Genomic DNA, 20,739 nt, shown 5'->3' with positions numbered 1-20,739 from the left:
CTTCTGTCGTCTTTATTCAAGTTTGTACACTGTATCATATGATATTCAGAGCAACACACATCACCACACAATGGTAGTAAATTAAGTTTAGCCAAACAGCGGCAGCCTGAGAAAGTGGAAGGGTACAGTGCGAAATTTCACATACATACATATAAACAAATCACCCCCAGAAAACAAACAAACATTAACACAGATGGTAAATGATAGAGACAGGTGTCATGAATTCATCATCAGCAACCAAATAAATAAATATGTCAGGGTATATCATATAGGTCACAACAGTCCCTTTATTTGTCATCAACCTTAAATCCAATTTCACACTTTAGGGTTAAACTCTGTCAAGAAAGCAAACAAAAACTATTCAACTGAATATCATAAATGTAAAAGCTCTCTTCAGGGAGTGATGCCACATCAGTAACCATTTTCAAAAACAAACTGATCAACAGTCAAATATCAAAGCATATAAACAGTATGAAAATTTAAGTTGAACATGTTAAGGGAACATTTAGTCCCACAAGTGTGTAGCGAAGCTCAAACTATCATACAGTGCATCTGGAAAGTATTCATAGCGCTTCACTTTTCCACATTTTTTTTGTTACAGCCTTATTCCAAAATGGATTGAATTAATTTATTTCCTCAACTTTCTACACACAATACCCCATAATGACAATGTGAGAATTTTTTTATAAAATTGTTGCAAATTTATTCAAAATAAAAACCTGAAAAATCACATATACAAAAGTATTTACAGCTTTTGCCGTGAAGCTCTAAATTGAGCTCAAGTACATTCTGTTTCCACTGATCATTCTTGAGACGTTTCAGCAGCTTAATTGGAGTTCACCTGTGGTAAATTCAGTTGTCTGGTCATGATTTGAAAAGGCATACACCTAATGTCCAAGGGTTGAAAGTGTATGTTAAAGCAGAGACTAAGCACAAAGACAAAGGGAACTGTCTGTAGACCTCCGAGACAGGATTGTCTCGAGGCACAAGGCTGGGGAAGGTTACAGAAAAATTTCTGCTGCCCAAAAGATTACAATGAGCACAGTGGCCTCCATCATCTGTAAGTGGAAGTTGTTTATAACCACCAAGACTCTTTCTAGAGCTGTCCGGCCATCAAAGCTGAGTGATCAGGAGAGAAGGGTCTTAGTCAGGAAGGTAATCAATAACCTGATGGTCACTCTGTCTGAGCTCCAGCGTTATTCTGTGGAAAAAGGAGAACCTTACAGAAGGACAACCATCTGTGCAGCAGTCCACCAATCAGGCATGTATAATAGAGTCGGCAAACGGAAGCCACTGCCCTTCTGGAACTCTCAGACCATGAGAAACAAAATTCTCTAGTTTGATGAGACTAAAATAGAACTCTTTGGAGTGAATGCCAGGTGTTACCATCCCTACAGTTAAGCATGTTGGTGGCAGCATCATGCTGTGGGGATGTTTTTCAGCAGCAGGAACTGGAAGACTAGTCAGGATAGAGGGAAAAATAAATCCAGCAACGTACAGAGACAGCCTGATTGAAAACCTTCTTCAGAGTGCTCGACCTCAGACTAGGGCGACAATTCATCTTCCAGCAGGACAATGACCCAAAGCACACCGCCAAAATATCAATAGAGTGGCTTCACAACAACTCTGTGAATGTCCTTGAGTGGTCCAGCCAGAGCCTAGACCTAAACCCTATTGAACATCTCTGGAGAGATCTGAAAATGGCTGTACACTGTTGCTTCCCATCCAACCCAATAGAGCTTGACAGGTAATGCAAAGAGGAATGGGCAAAAATTTCAAAGCTTATGGCATCATATTCAAAAAGACTTGAGGCTGTAATTGCTGTCAAAGGTGCATCAACAAAGTATTGAGCAAAGGCTGTGAATACTTATGTACATGTGTTTTTTCAGGTTTTTTATTTTTAATACATTTGCAAGAATTTAAAAGAAAAATATATTTTTTCACATTGTCATTATGGGGTAATGTGGGTAGAATTTTGAGAAAATATATAAATTTTATCTAGTTTAAAATAAGGCTGTAATATAAAAAAAATGTGGAAAAAGTGAAGCTCTATGAATACTTGCATTGTATGAATATACTCTATGTACAAAAACACAATGCTATATTTTATTCACTTTAAGTACAAACCAAATCACACAAGCAAAGCTAACTTTCCAGCTTTTGTCAGTAAAACATCTTATGTGAGATCAAAACCAGCCAACAAACATCAGCTACGTTATTGCACATTGTCACACTGCAGAGATGTAGGTTATCATGGGTTTTATAAAGAAAACATTTACACAAAAACAACATGAATGAATTACTGCATGAGGCAGCAATATATTATATTACACCCACATAAAGGTTATCATGAAAGCGTTAGATGGATATATAGAAGTCAAGATGAACAGTTGTGCTGTGCACTGGATCAGTATAAACCCACACTGACATACTGGGCTTTTATGCGTCACGATATACACACACACCTTTAGTTTGTAAAATATTGACCCACATTTGACCTTACATAATTTTAACTGTTCAGCTGTCATACTTAAAAATCAACATCTTTCAATAGTAAGAACCTGCCTGAGGCACTCACAAGGCACAGTTGCCTTTAAACAGTTCCTATAGTTAAAACATCTGGAGACAGACCTTATATTCCAGTGCATTTCTATCTGGAGTAGATGTATTTGTAACTCATAAACATTAAATAACATTAAACCAGGATTCATGTGTTTCTTATTGTTCATGAAATCTTGTAATATTCAGGTTACAGATCTCAATTAAAAAATATTGGTGCTAAAGGTGGAGTAACAGGCAAAACTAGGTCAAATCATTTAAAACAACTAAAAGCATCCATTTAAAAATGAACCTCTTCCACACAATTTAGTTCTGTAACAGATTCAGTAATTGTAACATTATCCTGTGATATCAAAGTGCTTTATAGTTATAGGCTGAAACTATTATTTCAGTCCTGAGATCTATTACATATATTACTCATAGACCTCAAGGGCAGAGTTAACCAATTAAAATCTGTTTATGTAATGTGACAAAGGGATTTTTCCATTTGTCATAAACCAGATAAAAAAATAAGGCCTCACCGCTTTCATTTAAAAGAGTAATATGGTTTTTATGTAAACATGTGAAGATTATTTTCTGTATCAAGGGAATATGTCTGACTAAATACTTTAGTATTATGGTCCTCTGGTGTAGCTCAAGATATAAACAACATTTAACTGTCAGTGGCAGACTCCTAAGATATGAAATTATACAAAAAAAGTCAATTTTGTTTATAAACATTCAAATGTACACCACCTGTTACATATCGTAAGTCACTGTACTCCTTCATTAATACGAATCTTATTGTTCTTGTTTTCCAGAAGAATCAGAGAATCATATATATAATCTAATTAAAAAAAAAAGCCCAGAGTCCATCTATTTTTTCATAATTTTTCATCTTTAACCGAATAATATTTTCGAATTAATAACGTTCTTTGGTTCTGTTTGACATTTACAGATTTTAAATACCTAAAGACTTGAGCAAGGAAGTGATCTGTGGAGAAGTTAGTACTGTCTTAACCACTGCAATCCAAATGATGAGACGTCTTACAGCAGATCTTCAGAATGTGCTAGGTCAGTGTGGCTGGAACTCAGGTCCCGCATCTTCCTTAGACGATTATTTCGTTCCTGTTTGGAAAATACAAATGAATAAATTAACTTCATACTGCTCTGGGGATGTTCATTCTGCATCATACTGCCTGGTGATCTTCATCCAAATGTACACTTGTAAACTTAATTATCACAAAAAGTGTATAGAGTAGTCTGGTTTTGTAAAGTTTGTTCTAAAGATATCCAATTCCAAAAAAGTAAAAAAATAAAAAAATAAATACAAATAAATAAATAAATAAATAATTCACATGGGGCGCTTGTTTTAAAGGTGCTGTGTATATTTTTGACTTTTCTAAAGCATAAAATTACTATATGTTTAACATGCCTGTTAATCTGAAAATCTATGTTAAGTCAGTTATTCTCCTTTAAAAATATGGATTCTATGTCAGAAGTCTGTTTTTTTTTTTTGTCTCTATATTCTGCCCACTGCCAATGTCTTAATTATATTTCAGCACGCCATGTTGCCTTGGTGGAAAACACTGCAGCAACAGCCTCCGAAATAAGATGCAGATTAATTGATTAATTTTCTTTTTGGCTTGGTCACTTTATTAATCTGTGGTTGCCAAAGCAGAATGAACTTATCCATCATATGTTTTAGGTAGCGGATGCCCTTACAGCTCCAACCCATCACTGGGAAACACCCATACACTCTCATTCATTCACACACATACACTATGGACAATTTAGCTCACCCAATTAACCTACTGTACAACGCGTGTCTTTAGACTAAGGGGAAAACCAGAGCACCTGGAGGAAACCCATGCAAACACATGGAGAACTTGCAAAGATTCACATAGAAATGCCAACTGACCCAGCCGAGGCTCAAACCAGCGACCTTCTTGCTGTGAGACGACAGAACTATCCACTGTGCCACCACGCCGCAAATTCAGAGTTATCAAAATTCACATCAGGTGGTTTTCAACTACCAAGTAACAATTATATTTATTATATACATTAGTATATATATTATATAAATGAGCAATATCGCACTGCTATGAGTGTGATATTGCGTTTATACAACAGTTTGACGGCATAATTGTGTATATTAAAACAAAATCAAACATGGAGAGTCTCAAAAACCCTTTTGTATAAGAAACTACTTTCTTCCGGATTCAAATTATAAGATGAAAGTTAAACAGTTGAGTGTGCATCTTTTAAACTTTAGATCTGTAGTGTCTGCTTTTTGCTGGCGGTATGTGGGCAGAGTAATACACAAAGGGTAAAGAGGCTGTAGGAGTTCTGATATTGCAGAATATCGCACAGCTATCAGCCGATCAGATTTGAGAACCAGACAGAACTCTTTTATAAATTAGTATATAACATAATTATTAGTAATAACAAGTTACTAATTATTTCACAAGCGTCAGTCAATCAAATTACGTGAGGCAATATGTTGTACTAGTCCACACACTATCCAATCACATTAATGAAACACCAAAGAATAGTGGTACATTAAAAAGGAGGGGGAAAAAAAAAAAATATATATATATATATATATATATATATATATATTACCACAGTTGGTAATAACCTTGTCCTATAGACCATTTTGAGGGATGTAAACACAAAAAATGGTCCCAACATCCCTGCTAAAAAATCCAGCTTAAACCAGCCTAGGCTGGTTGGCTGGTTTTAGCTGGTCGACCAGGCTGGTTTTAGAGGGGTTTTGGCCACTTCCAGGCTGGTTTCCAGCCATTTCCAGCCTGGTCTTAGCTGGTCAGGCTGGAAAATGACCAGCTAAATCCAGCTAAAACCAGCTTGACCAGCCTGGTTTAAGCTGGACATAGCTGGTTTTGGCTGGGCTCCCAGCTTGGCTAGGCTGGTCAAGCTGGATTTAGCTGGTCATCTCCCAGCCTAACCAGCTAAGACCAGACTGGAAATGGCTGGAAACCAGCCTGGAAGTGGCCAAAACCCCTCTAAAACCAGCCTGTTTGACCAGCTAAAACCAGCCAACCAGCCTAGGCTGGTTTAAGCTGGATTTTTCAGCAGGCATATTTCCTGTTTTATTAATTTCTATAGCTTTCGAGAATCCAAAAAGAGCCACATAATGTTAATGTTATGACTACTATTTTAAAATTAAGTTATGATTGAACTGCCTCTTGTTACAGTTATGTAATAGTTTAATAACAAGCAGGTAATGTTCATGGGCCTATGACATGACCATATTGAAATAGTCTATATGATTATTCTTTAAATACATATTGGGACTTATACAAGAGGAACCAAGCTTGGATGTAGGTGCAATGGTAAATATGGTGTGTATTCTAGTACGTGATTGGCTGTTGTCACTATGACCTGTCAAGCATTAACACAGATGCCCATGTGAATCCAAAGTTAATGACACAAGATTTTTTTAAATGCAAAAAGCAGATCTTTTTACATACATGAGGTCTACCATCAGCCTCTATAAATCTGCAAAAACAGTTGTTGAATATGAATTAGCATGTAATGTCACAATGGCAGAACGATTTAATGCACTGCCCTCTACAGCAAGACTTTCAAAGTGTTCCATTTAGAAGGACTCAACCCTATGGGAATAGGCAAGGGCTCTTCCAAATGAAATGCGCTGTTGGACACCAAACAACTTCCCTGCAAAAATTATTATAGGGTCCTGAAGTGTCCATCCAGTAGCACTTTGAAGTGGCCAGATTTGAGCAATTCATTTTGGAACAAAACTTCAAGATGAAGCCATGATTGTTTCATTATGAAGTGCCCTTCAGAAGATGATATATCTCACTTGGAAAGCACAGGCAGTCTGGCCTGTTTCTGGTCCATTACACAAGAATTTTGGAGTATGATAATCTAACACAGTGACCAAGATATTCTGTAGTCTAAACCTGGCAACAAAACTCAAAACTAAACTAAAACAACCATTTATAGCATCAGCTTTCAGAAACACTTTAGATTCAGAACAAAAGAACCAATCAAGACAAATGATAAAAAAAACAGCCCATCAGTGGTTACTGGACATTTTAGCAAACACATTGTGAGATTCCAGACAAATTTGTGTTAATGGTAATGATGGAGCTCTGGATGTGCTGAAATTAAATGCCCCCAAAAACTAAATGGCCAAGAGAAAGTGTCAGTGTCAGACATATGGTCCAGAAAAACAGAGCAAAAGGAAGTCTAAAATAGAAAGAAACTAATGTATACAAGATGTAGACTGACAGATTAAGAATAGTTGGAAGATAAAGCTTTTTTGGACTAGAAGAGAAGGATGTGGTCTTACATTGAGTTCACCAACTGGTTTATCCGGCTGGTTGAGGACTCCGAGAGAGCTGGCCCTCTTCATGCTGCATCCGACAGAGCCACATGCAAGCACGTCAGTAGGCAGAGGTGAGGGGTCATGGTGGGAGTGAGGTGGGGTTTGTGGGATGGGAATGTGTGGGTTAAAATTATGTTAATTCAACTGTCACTCAGAGATGATACCTTACACAAGGGACTTTTGCACAGAATAGTTACAGGATCTCTGATATATGAACTAGCCACCAGGCGTGATTTTCTAGCAACTCATTCCCCTGGGAAAATTTTATTGGTTGCATTCGCACCTTTATTAGGAACTCTAAAGTTCAGGTTAGCAAGTTTGCATTGAGTGCTGCGCTTAAGAAAAATAATAATTTACCCTTAAATGAAAATTACAATATTAATTACTGCCTAAAGACCTTTAATTGTCTTTAGAATACAAATTAAGATATTTTAGATTAAATTTGTTAGCTCGCTCATCCTTCAGACTTGTTTAAAGTACAGAAAAATATCAAAAACATCCTCAAAACAGAGCAAATCCCTTCAGTAATTCATTATCAAGGTACGGGAATACCTTTGTGCGCACATAAAATAAAAATGACTTTATTCAACTTTATTCTCCTCCTCAGTGTGTCAGCATAGTGCAAGTTTTTTTATGCGTGTCATGCTCAGTTGCACTGCTGACATTTTACCTCGGATGCATTTGTGCTTAGTTTTAAACAGAGGAAGCCTGTGTGGGCATTTAGCAAATACATAAGTGAACAGTGCACCTTATACTAACACTAACTGTTGTCATTAGTTATTAGTTTTGTTGCTTAAAAATATTCTGCATTAACCACTAAAGACACATGGATTGTTTTGAGGATGTTTTCTGATACCTCTCTATGTTGCTATCTATGGAGGATCACTGAGCTATCAGACATATACTATCTTATTGGTGTTCCAAAGATGAACATGAGCATGAGTAATTAATAAAAAATTTAATTTAGGGTGGACTAACCCTTAAAGTTTTGTAGGTTCTTGTACTCGCCAAAAAAAAAAAAAAAAAAATGAATCTAATACAACTTATTATGGTTAAGAGTTTAACAATGCCACAGTAAAAGGCAACAAAATAATGCTGCAATATTATCTTTCTGAATATGAATGTCTTTAAATACATCGCTGTTCTGACGTTTGTATGGCTTGCATTTGCACAAACAAGTGTACATTTACATCACTGTACAAAGGTACTGGACTTTACACTGAGGTAGGAGGTTATTTAATAACCCCAAATTGTGTTCCTAACTCAAATAGTCCCCAGTTTCTAGGGTGGAAAAGTAAGGGTAAAATGGTAAAAGTGTATAATGGTTTTAAGGGCACTGGTTTTAGGAACTATGAAAAGGCTCCTCTGGTGCAAAAGTCCCTAATGTGAACTGACATAAAAACACAACAGTAAAAACACATGCAAAACATACAGTGTTATCTGTAGATTAGTTTTTGGACACTTATTTCAAAACTCGCGTGTTAAAATTATTTAACAGAATATGATATTTAAAGGGGCTATATGTAGAAAACCCATCATTAGTTACACTGGTGGCTGTTAAGTAAACTGCAGCCAGCTACATATTTCTCATGCTAACGCTTGTGCATGTTTGAGTGTGCTTAGAATGAAAAAAATATAGTTCTGGACATGTTTGACAAAACAACATTTAAGTTTGGAACGACAGGAAAATAAAACATGTTCGTTTATGGGTAAGCTATTCCATAAGGGCTGGTAAAGATGATTTTCTTTAAACACTATAAAACATTCTATAAAATCATAAACAAAAATCAGACATCAAACAGGATATTACACACACACACACACACACACACACACACACACACACACACACACACACACACACACACACACACACACACACTAATAACTAATAATTTTGACTTCAACTGTATGTGTGTTTTTATAATACAAATTAATATATTTTTATGTAAATAAGTATGTGAATTTGATCCATTCCAAATGGAGTTTTGATCGGTATTTTTGGGAAGAAAAAATGTTTTAGAGGCAAGATTAAATGAAAAAAAAAAAACATTGGATTACACAGCAAATGAGGCCATAAGACAGAAAATGGAGGAAACAGGCATGCAGTAGACAGCAAATTTGCAAGGAAATGTTTATTTAATTAAACAAACGTACAGCACAGCACAGAAAATATAAAAGTTCACACACACGCACAAAAAAAAAAACAGATCCAAGCAGACAAATAGTCACCAAGCAAAAAAAAAAAAAAAAAAAAAAAAAATTCAGAGCATAGACCAGAAAATATAGTTAAAACTCAAGGAATAAATATAAAACATAAATCTTTACAAAAAAGGCAAGAAAGTTAGTCACATCTGACCAATCAGATGATACAGAAACCCCAGTAACAGACACAAACAGCTTTCCCTCAATGCATTGCATCCTAATGTCACGTTAGTTGTCAACGTATCATTCAGAGTTAAGCACGTTTGTTCATGTGCAATCCAGTTAATAAAGCAAGCATCCACTTAAAACTGGTTAGCGGAAAAGAAAGAGACTTTGCATATTCCAGGATATCATGAGCAAAATCCCATCTGCATGTAAAAAAAAACATCTGCCTCACTCCCATTAAGGAGATGCGTATATAAAATGGACCATAATCTCTATAAAAACACTTTGGATGAGAAAATTTATTTTTTGGCATTAAATATTAAAAGAGAAAATACCACCAAAAAATATTTGCTTTTCCGTTACTGACACTCATCCAAGATGGTGGCTTTAATATTTATTTAGAATTATTAAATATTTTAGAAAAAAAATTAATTTCAGCTGCAAATGTGATCCAAATGTGGATCATGCGGCACTTTTAGTTTAAGTAAAAAACAAACAAAGGCAAAATAAAATGAATAACCAAGGCTCTAAAAGATACATTGAGGTTTTGAGAAAATGAAACGAGCAGTCCGAGGAAGAAACTAAACATCATTTTTAACATTGTTACCTTCCAGTTATATTCAACAGTCCTTGGCATTTTTTTAGGTTGCAGTAACTAGGATAAGCACAAGGAAGGAACAATTTGATGAAAAATATAACAGTCCTGCTCCATTTCTCCAATGTAACTTGGAGTTTTGTTTTCCATTTTGTGACAGGAAGTAGTCATGTATAAACTATTTGTCAAAGCTATGGATTAAACATAATAATATTGTAAACAATGTTTAATATCTTGCACTAACCTCTTATTCATACTGAAGGTAATAGTATTGTCAGCAACGTTCAGTTTGTTGCCCATACCAATCATTTCAATTCATAAAACCTTGATGCATCATCTGGAGCCATGGGTATTATCTTGGTTTCTCCAGGTAAAAGAGTTTTTTTTTTTTTACTCTTAAAGTGAGAGTAGTCATTGACTTTGAATTTCCAAGAACCACGATGTTCACTAAAAGTCTTCACTAATGTTAAAAAATCACCACTTCCATCTTGGATCACTCAGCAAATTAAAATTTTTAAGTAAACTGTTACTATCCCTTTAAAAGTAATTCAGATTGAGACAGTTCACTTTAGCCTTTTCATATTTACGGTCTTCAACTCTCAGTGACCCTTTAGAATGTGTAATGTAATGACTTTGAGGTTGAAAAATGAAGTGCTCCTGCTCCATTTTGCTCTAGAGATCTACCGTACTTCACAGCAGAGTTTAACTGAAACTCTAGCCAAATCATCTTAACACTGTTTAAGCAAACCCATTTCTCCAAACACAGCACTCACTTTGTCACTTCAGTGTATATTTTGTTTGAGGCTTAATTGTCACAGTGTCGTGTGCATCTAGCCATGGTTGAGTCCGTTTGAAGGTTTGGGATTTTTGGAAGAGAAGGAGGTCTGACATTTGGGAAGGAAGTGGTTATAGTTACCCTGGATTTTTGGGTTCGTTTTCTCGTACACCTCCTCCTTTGAGTTTGCGGACTAGTTTCTCGCTGCTGCGCCGGATAGAGGCCCGTAGTTTGCTAAAAGAACCGCTTCGCTTCAAGGAGCCTGAACCGTCCTGTGAACAGAAGACTACATCATTAACCACACATATGCAACCAAATACAGCACATTAGTCAAACAGGGCCCATTCTGACATACACTTAACACACAATCAAGCACAACAAACACTTACCTTGATTTGTGAATGTGCTGAGGTGTATTCATTTTAAAGGCTTTACCCCAAGATTTTAATTCTGTTAACCATCACTCCGTGCCCTAACAACACGCTACATCACAATATTCCAGAGATGTCCACACCAGATGCAACACAACAGATCCATTAAAATACAACAGAAATAAAGCAGTGCAGAATGTACTGTGCTCCAAATGAAATGGATGGGTTTAAGTAATTAATAAGTATTACACCTAAATAACATTATTAAAAGTATATGCTGAGTGATTGCTGTTGTTGATTTGCACTAAATTATAAGCTGTTGTTTTATTTCAAGATTTGAGGTAAACTATCTTCATTATGGGTCTAAATGTCATGTAAAGTGGTAGACAAACTCACACTGGTAACATAAAACACTTAATAAAGCATATAATTGGCATCTGAGGAAGATCTGCATAATTAAACAAAAAAAAAAAAAAGATTGCAAACTCGATTCGACCCCCTAGACCAGTGGTTCTCAAACTGTGGTACGTGTACCACTAGTGGTACGCAAGCTTCCATTTAGTGGTATGCGGAGGAATCGCTGAATAAATAAAGTAAAAAAAATAACAAAAAATTATACGTATGATAACACCGATGTGATCAGTAAATTGATTTTAATAGGCTAAACCTTTTATTTTATTCTCAATTTTCAATGTATTCTAATATTTGTTTTTTTCTATTTTAAATATGGTTATTCATATATTTTAAATACAAGTTAATGTTTAGATTTCAAAGATATACAGATAAGTCATATATACATGCATCATATATTTCAAAATTTATCAAAAAGAGATTATATATGAATATGATGACATTAGGGATTGGATAATATCTTCTTTCAAGGTATACCGCGGTTTGGAAAAGTCAAGGTTTTAAAACCAGCAAAATTTTCTGCTATACCGTTCCTAAGGTACGTGTATGATTTTTTTATTAACATTTTTTTTACGCAGAAAAGATATCCAAAAATACAGTTTTAAACTGTAAAGATATCAGTGTGTTTGAAACTAATGAAGACAGCAGAAGTGAATGATTTATTTTAATTATTTAATTATTATTAGACATGTTTACTGTTAAAATATTTTGGAAATGTTTCTCAAAATAAAATATTTTGTTTTCTTCAGACTTTTAAAAAGAATATATTTTACAGCAATAATCACAATTGCGTCAAATCGCAAAACTGTGATATTTTTATCCAAGGTTATCATACCATCAGAATCATTTTGCACATCATTTAAATAATCCTATCGCATAATAGTTATGACTGCGACGAGCATTTTACATGTTTTTTTCTTGTGCATGAGAATAAATGTTTAACAGTGTCAGTATAACTACTCTTGCCTATATAATGTTGAATATAATGCAAGAGGGAATCTGACAAATGTCTGATTTTACCAGTAGAAAAAAAAAATGGTTTAATAATGTCGTCAGATTGCAAGTATATGTCTCAAACATAATAATTTAACATCAGAATTATGAATAGTTGTATTCTGATGTCATCACTTTACTGTGCATTAATGACCAGGACAAATTTAAAGTCTGTTCAAGTCCATCATTCTACACCACACTACAAAATTAAGCATTTTAACCAACAAAAATACACATAACATTATTGTTATTTTACTATACCTTTGATAATTAACAATAAAAGTAGCCTACTAACATTAACATGTATTTTACATCTAAGAATGAAGAAAATCATGATTTTATTAAGCAAAAATAAATAAATAAATAAAAATCGTGATTCTCATTTAGCCAGAATCGTGCAGCTCGAGTCTGAGTGATCATTGTCATATTAGCTTATGCTGTCATTACAGTCAAGATGTTACAGAAATAAAAACTAAAGTATGCAGGTTCCATAATACTAATAAACAGGATGTATGGCTGAAAATCACAAGTTACAGTCGACTATTGATTAACATTTTTGCAGTGTTTGCAATGCTTTGTACGTCGTTCTTGAGCACTGGTATGGCGTAAATGTGATTTAAACTTTATTAAAGAATTATCTAAAAAAATAAAAAACATTTATTAAAAACTGTACAGAGACTGCATCTACAGAATGTCCATTTCCAAATTGATGAAAAGATTTAGAGTATAACTAGAAAAGTAAAGTTCATAGACAAACTTTATGGTGGCTTGAGAAAGCCTCGTCTGACAGTTTGAAGTCATTTAAAAAAAGTTCAAATAATTGAAGTAGTTTTAGGAAGTTTGAAACCGTTGGCATAGATAAATAACTACATATATGTTAACATATTTCTAGTATTGGCATGTGTCTTGCTAGGTGGTTGGTAGGGGGTTGTGAGTGATTACTAAGGTGTTGCTAAGGGTTGCTAGGGCGTTCTGAATGGTTGCTAAGGTGTTGCTAGGGTGGACTAAGTGGTTGTTAAGATGTTTCTAGGCGGTTGATAGGGTGTTCTGATTAGCTACCAAGCAGTTGCTAAAGCATTGCTTGAGTATTTTGGCTGGTTGTTAAGGCATTGCTAGGCAATTGCTAAGGTGTCCTGCAATGTCAGTTTTTTTACAATACACATCTATGGAACAGTTGCTAGGGTGCTGTAAGTGGTTGCTAGAGTGTGGCTAGTAATTTCAAAGGTCATCAGTGGTTGGCAGATTATTAGTCTGAGTTAAATGAGCCAAAACTTATATCTGTATGACAAAGCTATGAGGTCACAATGTTTGGTCTAATGTTATGTCAATGGGACTTTTAGAAGTTTTCCAGTTCAGTTTTCGGAAAATCGCAAGTCAGATCAGTTGGAAAAGAAATAGCAACCCAAGTCAGACCAGTTTGGAGGTTTGTAGTTTGTTTGGTGGTTGTATGAACAGTCTAGGAGGAGGTGTGTTCTTAATAAAGTCTAAGAAGAAGATGGAAGAATAATACATTTATGTAGTATAACAGTATGTTGGTTTTCTCAAGCAACCATAACTAGATTTACATTTGATGTAGAAAGGTTCATGTAAAACTACTTGAAACTCCTGGATTTTATAATATGTGGTGATCATTTGAACCATTTAATATTCTGTAGATCCCAATACATCTGGTTTCTGTTTTCCAATACATATTGATACAGATCTGCTGCAGTCTCTTCTGCTGTGACCCCTCACCTCTGAACCCTGAGCACTTGGAAAAGCATGGAGAGATTGATGGAGGTGGAAGGAAGAAGAGGGTTGAAGACAACATTGTCCCAGTTAACCTCCATTAAAAAAAGACAAGCAATTACAGGAATCAGCCCAAACACATCCAACTCACACACATATATCAACATCAGGTTTGAATATGTCACAGGAAAAACTCACACATATGCATTCAAAAACAGGTGAAGAGAAAGAGGACACACAGGCAGAGGCTCTGGTGAGCGAAGTCAGTTTTATTAGAAGTTATGAAAGACAAAAGATGCAGCAAAACACCAGTGAACATGTTAGTAGGAAAAAAAAACAAGAACATTAGATTCTACAGACATGCTTCTAATCATCCCGTTACTCATCTCTTTCGCTAGTGTTCAACTAGTGTACATACAAGGGTCTCACAATAATGAACAATATGAAAGTGCGTGAAAACCAGGATTTGGTTTATACAGAAGCTGAACAACAACACCATGCCACATTAATGCACTATACAAAAAGTGTGATAGAGAGGCTTCATTTAGAGAAAGAGCCGTTCTAAAGTCCCCTGCATTACAAGAAATTGAGAGGAACCAATGAAAACCAAAACAACTAGTGTCACAAGTCCTGCATAAGATTAAAATGTCAGTCAATACAAGATATGCTTTTCACAGCATTTGTGGCAAAATGTTCCATACATAATGGACTCAAGCGATTTATTAATATATTTAATATATAACTTTGTAACATAATTTTAACAAAATGTGTTTGTTTTTTCAGCGTAATCCAAAATTCTTTGCTTAACACATAATTTGTTGTGGATTGAAGGGGGCTAAAATACGATGTTTCTAAACATTTAACTTTATTTAGAATTACTGGTAGTGGGTGTGATTTTTTTCCCAGAAGATACAGATTTAGTGCTACCACAAAACTGACGTTTAAAAATGCAAGTATTTCTGTAAATTCAGAAAAACAACAGATTTTTGTTGTTGTTTTTATTATTATTTCAGACACAACATGATATTTTGTGGTTATTGACATTATCAAAAATGCTGTTGAGCTCAACTTGTACTGAATATGGAACATTACTTTAGGAGAGGAGCAAAGTTTGCTTTAATGTCTATTAAATTAAAGGACCACTCTGACTATAGTTTATTCTTAAGCTTCACCTTCCGAGAACCATCTTATGTCATTCCAAAAGTGAAAGTGTATTTTCTTTTTTCTAATATTTTCATCACAGACTGTCTGAATTAAAAATACCATACAAGTATTTATATTCTATTGCTATAATAGCACACCCACTATTAATTGTTAAAATTCAACATGTATTCTTAGGAGAAAATGACAGCAGCACTGATCTATAAAGAATTACTGGATTGCTCAGAAACCACCGGAAGTCTTGCATCCGCCATCTTACTGTGCCATACTGACATAGAGTTACAATGTCTACGCTACTGGGACTAGTCGCTCTGCTTCAAAAATGACCCGGTGTACAGTTACAAGTCTGACACGTTTAATAAAGGATGAGGAAAATCTGTTCAGGTTCTCTTCAAGCTTATTTTGTCATTTGTGTGCAAATATACTCTTTCTTTCCTTAGAAGTGAGTAGTAATAGCTAAAAAATTTATCATAAACTAATAATATACTGTGATATATAATCTACTACAATAGCAAAACCACCTGACAGTCATAGATGGAAGCAGTGCTTCTTTTTTAAAACAGGTAACAGAGCCAAATACAACTCCATTCATTAATTTACTGTCATGTTGCTTGAACTGTATTGGCATCATATGAATTTTCAAACCATGTAACTTACTTGACCAAACAAACACCTAATTTTAACAATGCACTATAAACCAAATCAGATAAAGGCTTTATTGTAAGTGCACATACAAAACATATCTAATCAGTGAGATGGGATTGACTCAAATCAATTAATTTGCTTAAATTTGTGTAAATAAAAGCTTTTTGACATGTTTGGTGTACAACATGTTTATGTATATTTGCTAAAGAAAACTATCAATGTGTCACAAGTGAACGGTCGAAAAGGCACAGGAGCAATCCAGTTCTCTATTACAGATTAGTGAACAGCAAGCAGGTTTGGAACAACTTCAGGAGCAGAACTTGACAAGAGAATTCTCATTCATTCTTTGAAATAAGAGAATTTTCATTCTTAACAAGAGAATTCTCACTCAAAGCGGAGATGAAAATTCCAATCAGTGTTAGAGATGGGAAGGAAAATCAAGGATAGTCGCTTTGGAGTATTTGAGCAGAAAAAAATGGAATGTTAAATAAGAGAGAGAGAGTGCTTTATACAGCAGAATAACTTGATAAGAGTTCAACAGGAAGTTAATTAGAGACAAACAGACATGATGACCAGACAAACAGAGACCGACAGGCAAGAAGAGATCTTCTACTGACATATTACAGACTGACAGATTATTATAGTGATAGAAGGGAGACTTAGTTCAACTTTTGACATAGAAGGGAAAGCCACAGAACATGGCCCTCTTAGGTCTGCTTTAGCCCAATTATGCCCACAGGAGGAGGAGAAGGAGGAAAGGTGCTGTTCGGAGAGAGGAGACGCAAAACAGCAAAGCTGGAGAGGGAGTGAGGATGGCGTCCATCATGCAGAAGGTAAGTTCAACAACCACAACAAGGCATCTGAAGTTACACCTGCCAACCACACAAAAGAGAGGGAGATAGAGAGAGATGCAAGAGGAGGGAGAATAAGTACACAAGAAGGAGAGAGGGGTTATAGAGAAAGAGGAACAGAGACTGAATGTTAATGTTATATTATTAGGGAGACTGAAATTGAAAGCACAGACAATGAAAAGAGAGAAAGCAAAAGATTCAGAAAGCGCAAAAAAAAAAAAAAAAATCAGATGGCAGTAAGAGCTAAAACATACTCCACATGATCAAATAAGTGCAAATAATTAAATGGACATCACTGGGTTCCAAAATGTGCCAAGATACATATCTCAATGGCAGTGCAAAATCAATTCTCAGATTTAACTACTGTCATGGTGAGGTAACAGCTTGAGTAATATTGTTGATGAAGTTAAAGTAACTGAGTAAGTGATTTTTGTAATATTAAAAAAGTGACACTTGTACCTCGTTTTAATCGAGTGGTATAGTACAGTTTAGCGCAGTATGATTCGGTATGGTTCCTTTTCAAGTTTCCACTGCCAACAGTACTCTTACTTGGTACTGAAGGAGTGGGGTACACCTGAAAATTGAGATTAACGTCATACACATATCACTTCTTTGTAAGAACCCATAAAATATTAGTTCAAGTTGTTCTTCATGCCTTGCTTAAATGATCTAAGTTGATTTGACAGATCCTGGATCTTTTAATCTTAATAACTGATTTTTAGGTAATTTGGTTCTTCAAACAAGATCACAAATCAGACTAAAATGCCTGGATGAATTGATCCGAGATTGCTGTATGTGTGTGTTAAAGAACAGATCTATCGATCCTCGAAAACATGATAAGCAATGCAAATACTGACATACAACACAGCAGCATAATGACATCTTCTGATTAATATACAATTACATATGTGAGCAAAATGACATAAAATTTGTACTAAACTGTTAGTTAAATATGATATGGAAAAACTTTCCACCTTGGTTGTGCGCTGCAGGCTTTACACTTTCATGTGTCAAGTAGGGATGCAACGATTAACCGGTTTCACTATTAACCGCGCTTCAATTCATTATGGTTAATTAATCATAAAAGCTTCTCACCACCGTGATTCTGCGCGGATCAAAACTGTGGCAACTAAACAAAGTTATGCCAACTGTGTGCTAGTTTGTACACAGAGACTAATAACCACGCACATGGGATTAACTATGACTGGGGCAATTAACTAAGGCAAGCTGGTGCGAGTTCATTATTTCCACTGGAGGGTGACGCAACGCAATGCAAAGCGCTCATATTTTTCAGGCGCACTAGTTGAGATAAGGGCTTTTGTGAGCGCTGAAACTGCAAACGGATGAAGTTTGAGGAAGAAGCAATAAAAGAACACAGGTTTGCAACTCTACTTAAAGTTAGAAATATTGGTGCCGATGAGAGCGATCATGCGGTTATATGATCTGCAAGCCGAGACCAATCCAGTGTTTTCGGAGAGAGTGCTGAAAGACTCGGAGTGGATTAGCTGTTTAATGTTCGAATCTCGATGTATTGCATTCACAGCGTTCAAGGCAAATGGACGCTAAATGTAAAATCTAACAGTGTATAGATCTTTGCCAGAAGCTTGACTTAGCTAAGTTTAAATTGAAACTTCGGCTCATGACAAAGAACAGTATTGCGCAGGTGGTCATCGTGAGAATGCTGCTCTGCGCTTCTCATATATTGGGTCGGCTGACTCGCCTGCTTTTTTCCACAAACAAAAAAAAGTAAATCAGCGCATAACAAGACAGAACATGTACAATGACACAAACCAAAACCAAAGCCTTTTAAGAGTGGCCGAAATGAGGCTTTTCTTCCTTTCGTTTGTCCGTTCTTTCTGGTTATTATATTGACATGTGTATGAAAGCAATAGTGCAAAATGTATATTTCTTACTGCAATGCTTCGTTTTTGTTTGATGCAAACCATAGATTTATTTGTCATAATGTAAGTTGAACTTTTTATAGCAGATATCTCACATTAAAGCACATTCAAGGTAGCATGATAATGTTATTTTTTGTTAGTATTATTATCATTGTCATCATTATATTTTATAATTATTAGACATTAATTTTGCAGTTATTGCACAAATATCATTAAGTTATAACAGAATTAGTTAGTTGTTTCTGGTTTTTGTTGATGTTTCAATGTTTTTAAATAAAATAAATTTGTTAATATACAATTTGCAGTGGTACTCATTCTTTTTTGGGGGGTGCTCCTAACTTTTTTATGGTGCTCCTAAAATTTTTGAAGTTGGGAGCAACGGTGCTACCAAGTACAAAAGTTAAAAATAGGCTATTGTTTGTTTGTAATATTAGTTTGTGCTGTATCAATTGGTTACTGAACAGCAATAAATAACACTTTAAAATATAAAGAGTTTTCAGGTGATTTTCTAAACTAGTGGTGTTTTGAAATTAATGAATGCATAATAATCTTGATTACCGTGAAATCGTGATTATTTCTTAGACTATAATTGTACAACCAAAATCTATAATCGTTGCATCCTTAGTGTCTAGAGTATTTAGCATTTAATTTAGTTTTACATTTAGAGCGGATTTTCTTTGTTATAGTGGGCCTATTCTAGTTCCTTAAATATTTTTTAAAATTAATTTTGCATTAAAAAAGCATTTTGATATCGGTAAAGGTGTCTGCAACATTTGCGAAGCATCAAATCACAGGCATATTAGCCTTTAAAACATGTGCATGACTGCATACATTTTATTCCTTTCCTTAAAAAAAAAAAAAAATGTTGTCCATTATTATACACAAATTGTACTAAAGCTGGGTCGGTACCTTAAAATAGTACATTTGCATTTGTATCTAAAAAGTCCATATTAATAAATGTTTTCTTTGAAAAACGAACACACGTGACGTGGATTGTAGGTTGCACAACTGTTTTATTTATAGTTTAAAAAAAGGTTTTTTAAAAACTATTTTACCATTTTCCACAGTGTTCATGATCCATAGCTTACAACTGTAAGAATATATAAGTACTCTGAACATACTTTTAGTGTTACCTTTGCTTGGAACGACCCAATCTAATCCTATTTATATGAGATAAGCCTGCTCTCGAGCAGGTTTGAGCTACCAGACCTATTGCTATAACAACAAGTCTCAGATGAGTTTTAAACAACGAAACGATTCTGGATGGACGTAAAAAACAAATCTCAGATACATGCAACTGAAATGGGTTTTTTGGGGTCTTAGGGCACACCCTTAAAGATTGAGGAGCTCGAGAGGAACTCAGAGTAGAGTCTCAGCACCTTCACATAAAGTGTCTCGGGCATCTATTTCGCATGTTTCCTGGACACCTACATAGAGAGATGTTCTAGGTTTGTTCCATAGGGAGGAGACCCAGTCTGGAGAGACAGGGGTGCTTTCACAGGTTTATCTGACAGTGTTTACACTTCTTAAAATGAACCGCACTGAGCTGGACAGATGTCGACAGATGCTAAATGACACTGCCAGTTTACGAGCACTTGGAAAGCAATGTGTCAAATTCTTAAAATGTGGGGTGTCATGTTGTATAGTAACCACCGTGATGCTAATTTATGAGTTTGAAACAATCTGCAACACTGATCACCTGGATGGTTCATTCACCCATCTTGAAGCATAGATGTCTTTGCAAAATACCATAAAGATAAAATTACTTCATAAAATTGATAAAATAATGAAATAATTTCAATTTTTTTCCTACATTGGTCTTTCATAAAAGGTTGGACTGTTCGTTATGTGATAAAGGGCTTGGTTCACACCTGGAACTCAAATGCATTTTTGTCAGTCCGAAGTAAATGCAGGTACAAATCTGAAACATTTTTAGATTGTCCACTGCTGATAATATAGAGATTTACGACTTTATGTTGAATTTGGCTGGTGAAATTTCGCCTCTATTCACATCATGCTTCCAAT

General features: G+C 35.2%; 1 protein-coding gene across 15 annotated transcripts in view; it reads right to left on the bottom strand.

Annotated features, from left to right (window-relative positions):
* klc1a (kinesin light chain 1a) overlaps positions 1–20,739 on the bottom strand; it is a 91,616-nt gene continuing 70,877 nt past the window's right edge. For 6 of the 15 annotated variants that reach the window (XM_073919442.1, XM_073919443.1, XM_005156633.6 and 3 more), the window contains 3 exons: positions 10,795–10,925; positions 6,878–6,941; positions 1–3,666 (listed from right to left, as the gene is read on the bottom strand). In XM_073919442.1, the coding sequence (XP_073775543.1) occupies positions 3,586–3,666; positions 6,878–6,941; positions 10,795–10,925 (276 nt within the window). In that variant the 3' untranslated portion in view covers positions 1–3,585. 15 annotated transcript variants of the gene reach the window in all.

The sequence above is a fragment of the Danio rerio genome, chromosome 13, assembly GCF_049306965.1.
Source record: "Danio rerio strain Tuebingen ecotype United States chromosome 13, GRCz12tu, whole genome shotgun sequence".
Lineage (NCBI taxonomy): Eukaryota > Metazoa > Chordata > Actinopteri > Cypriniformes > Danionidae > Danio > Danio rerio.
Note: the sequence above shows the minus strand (reverse complement) of the source record. Positions and strands in the feature narration are given on the sequence as shown.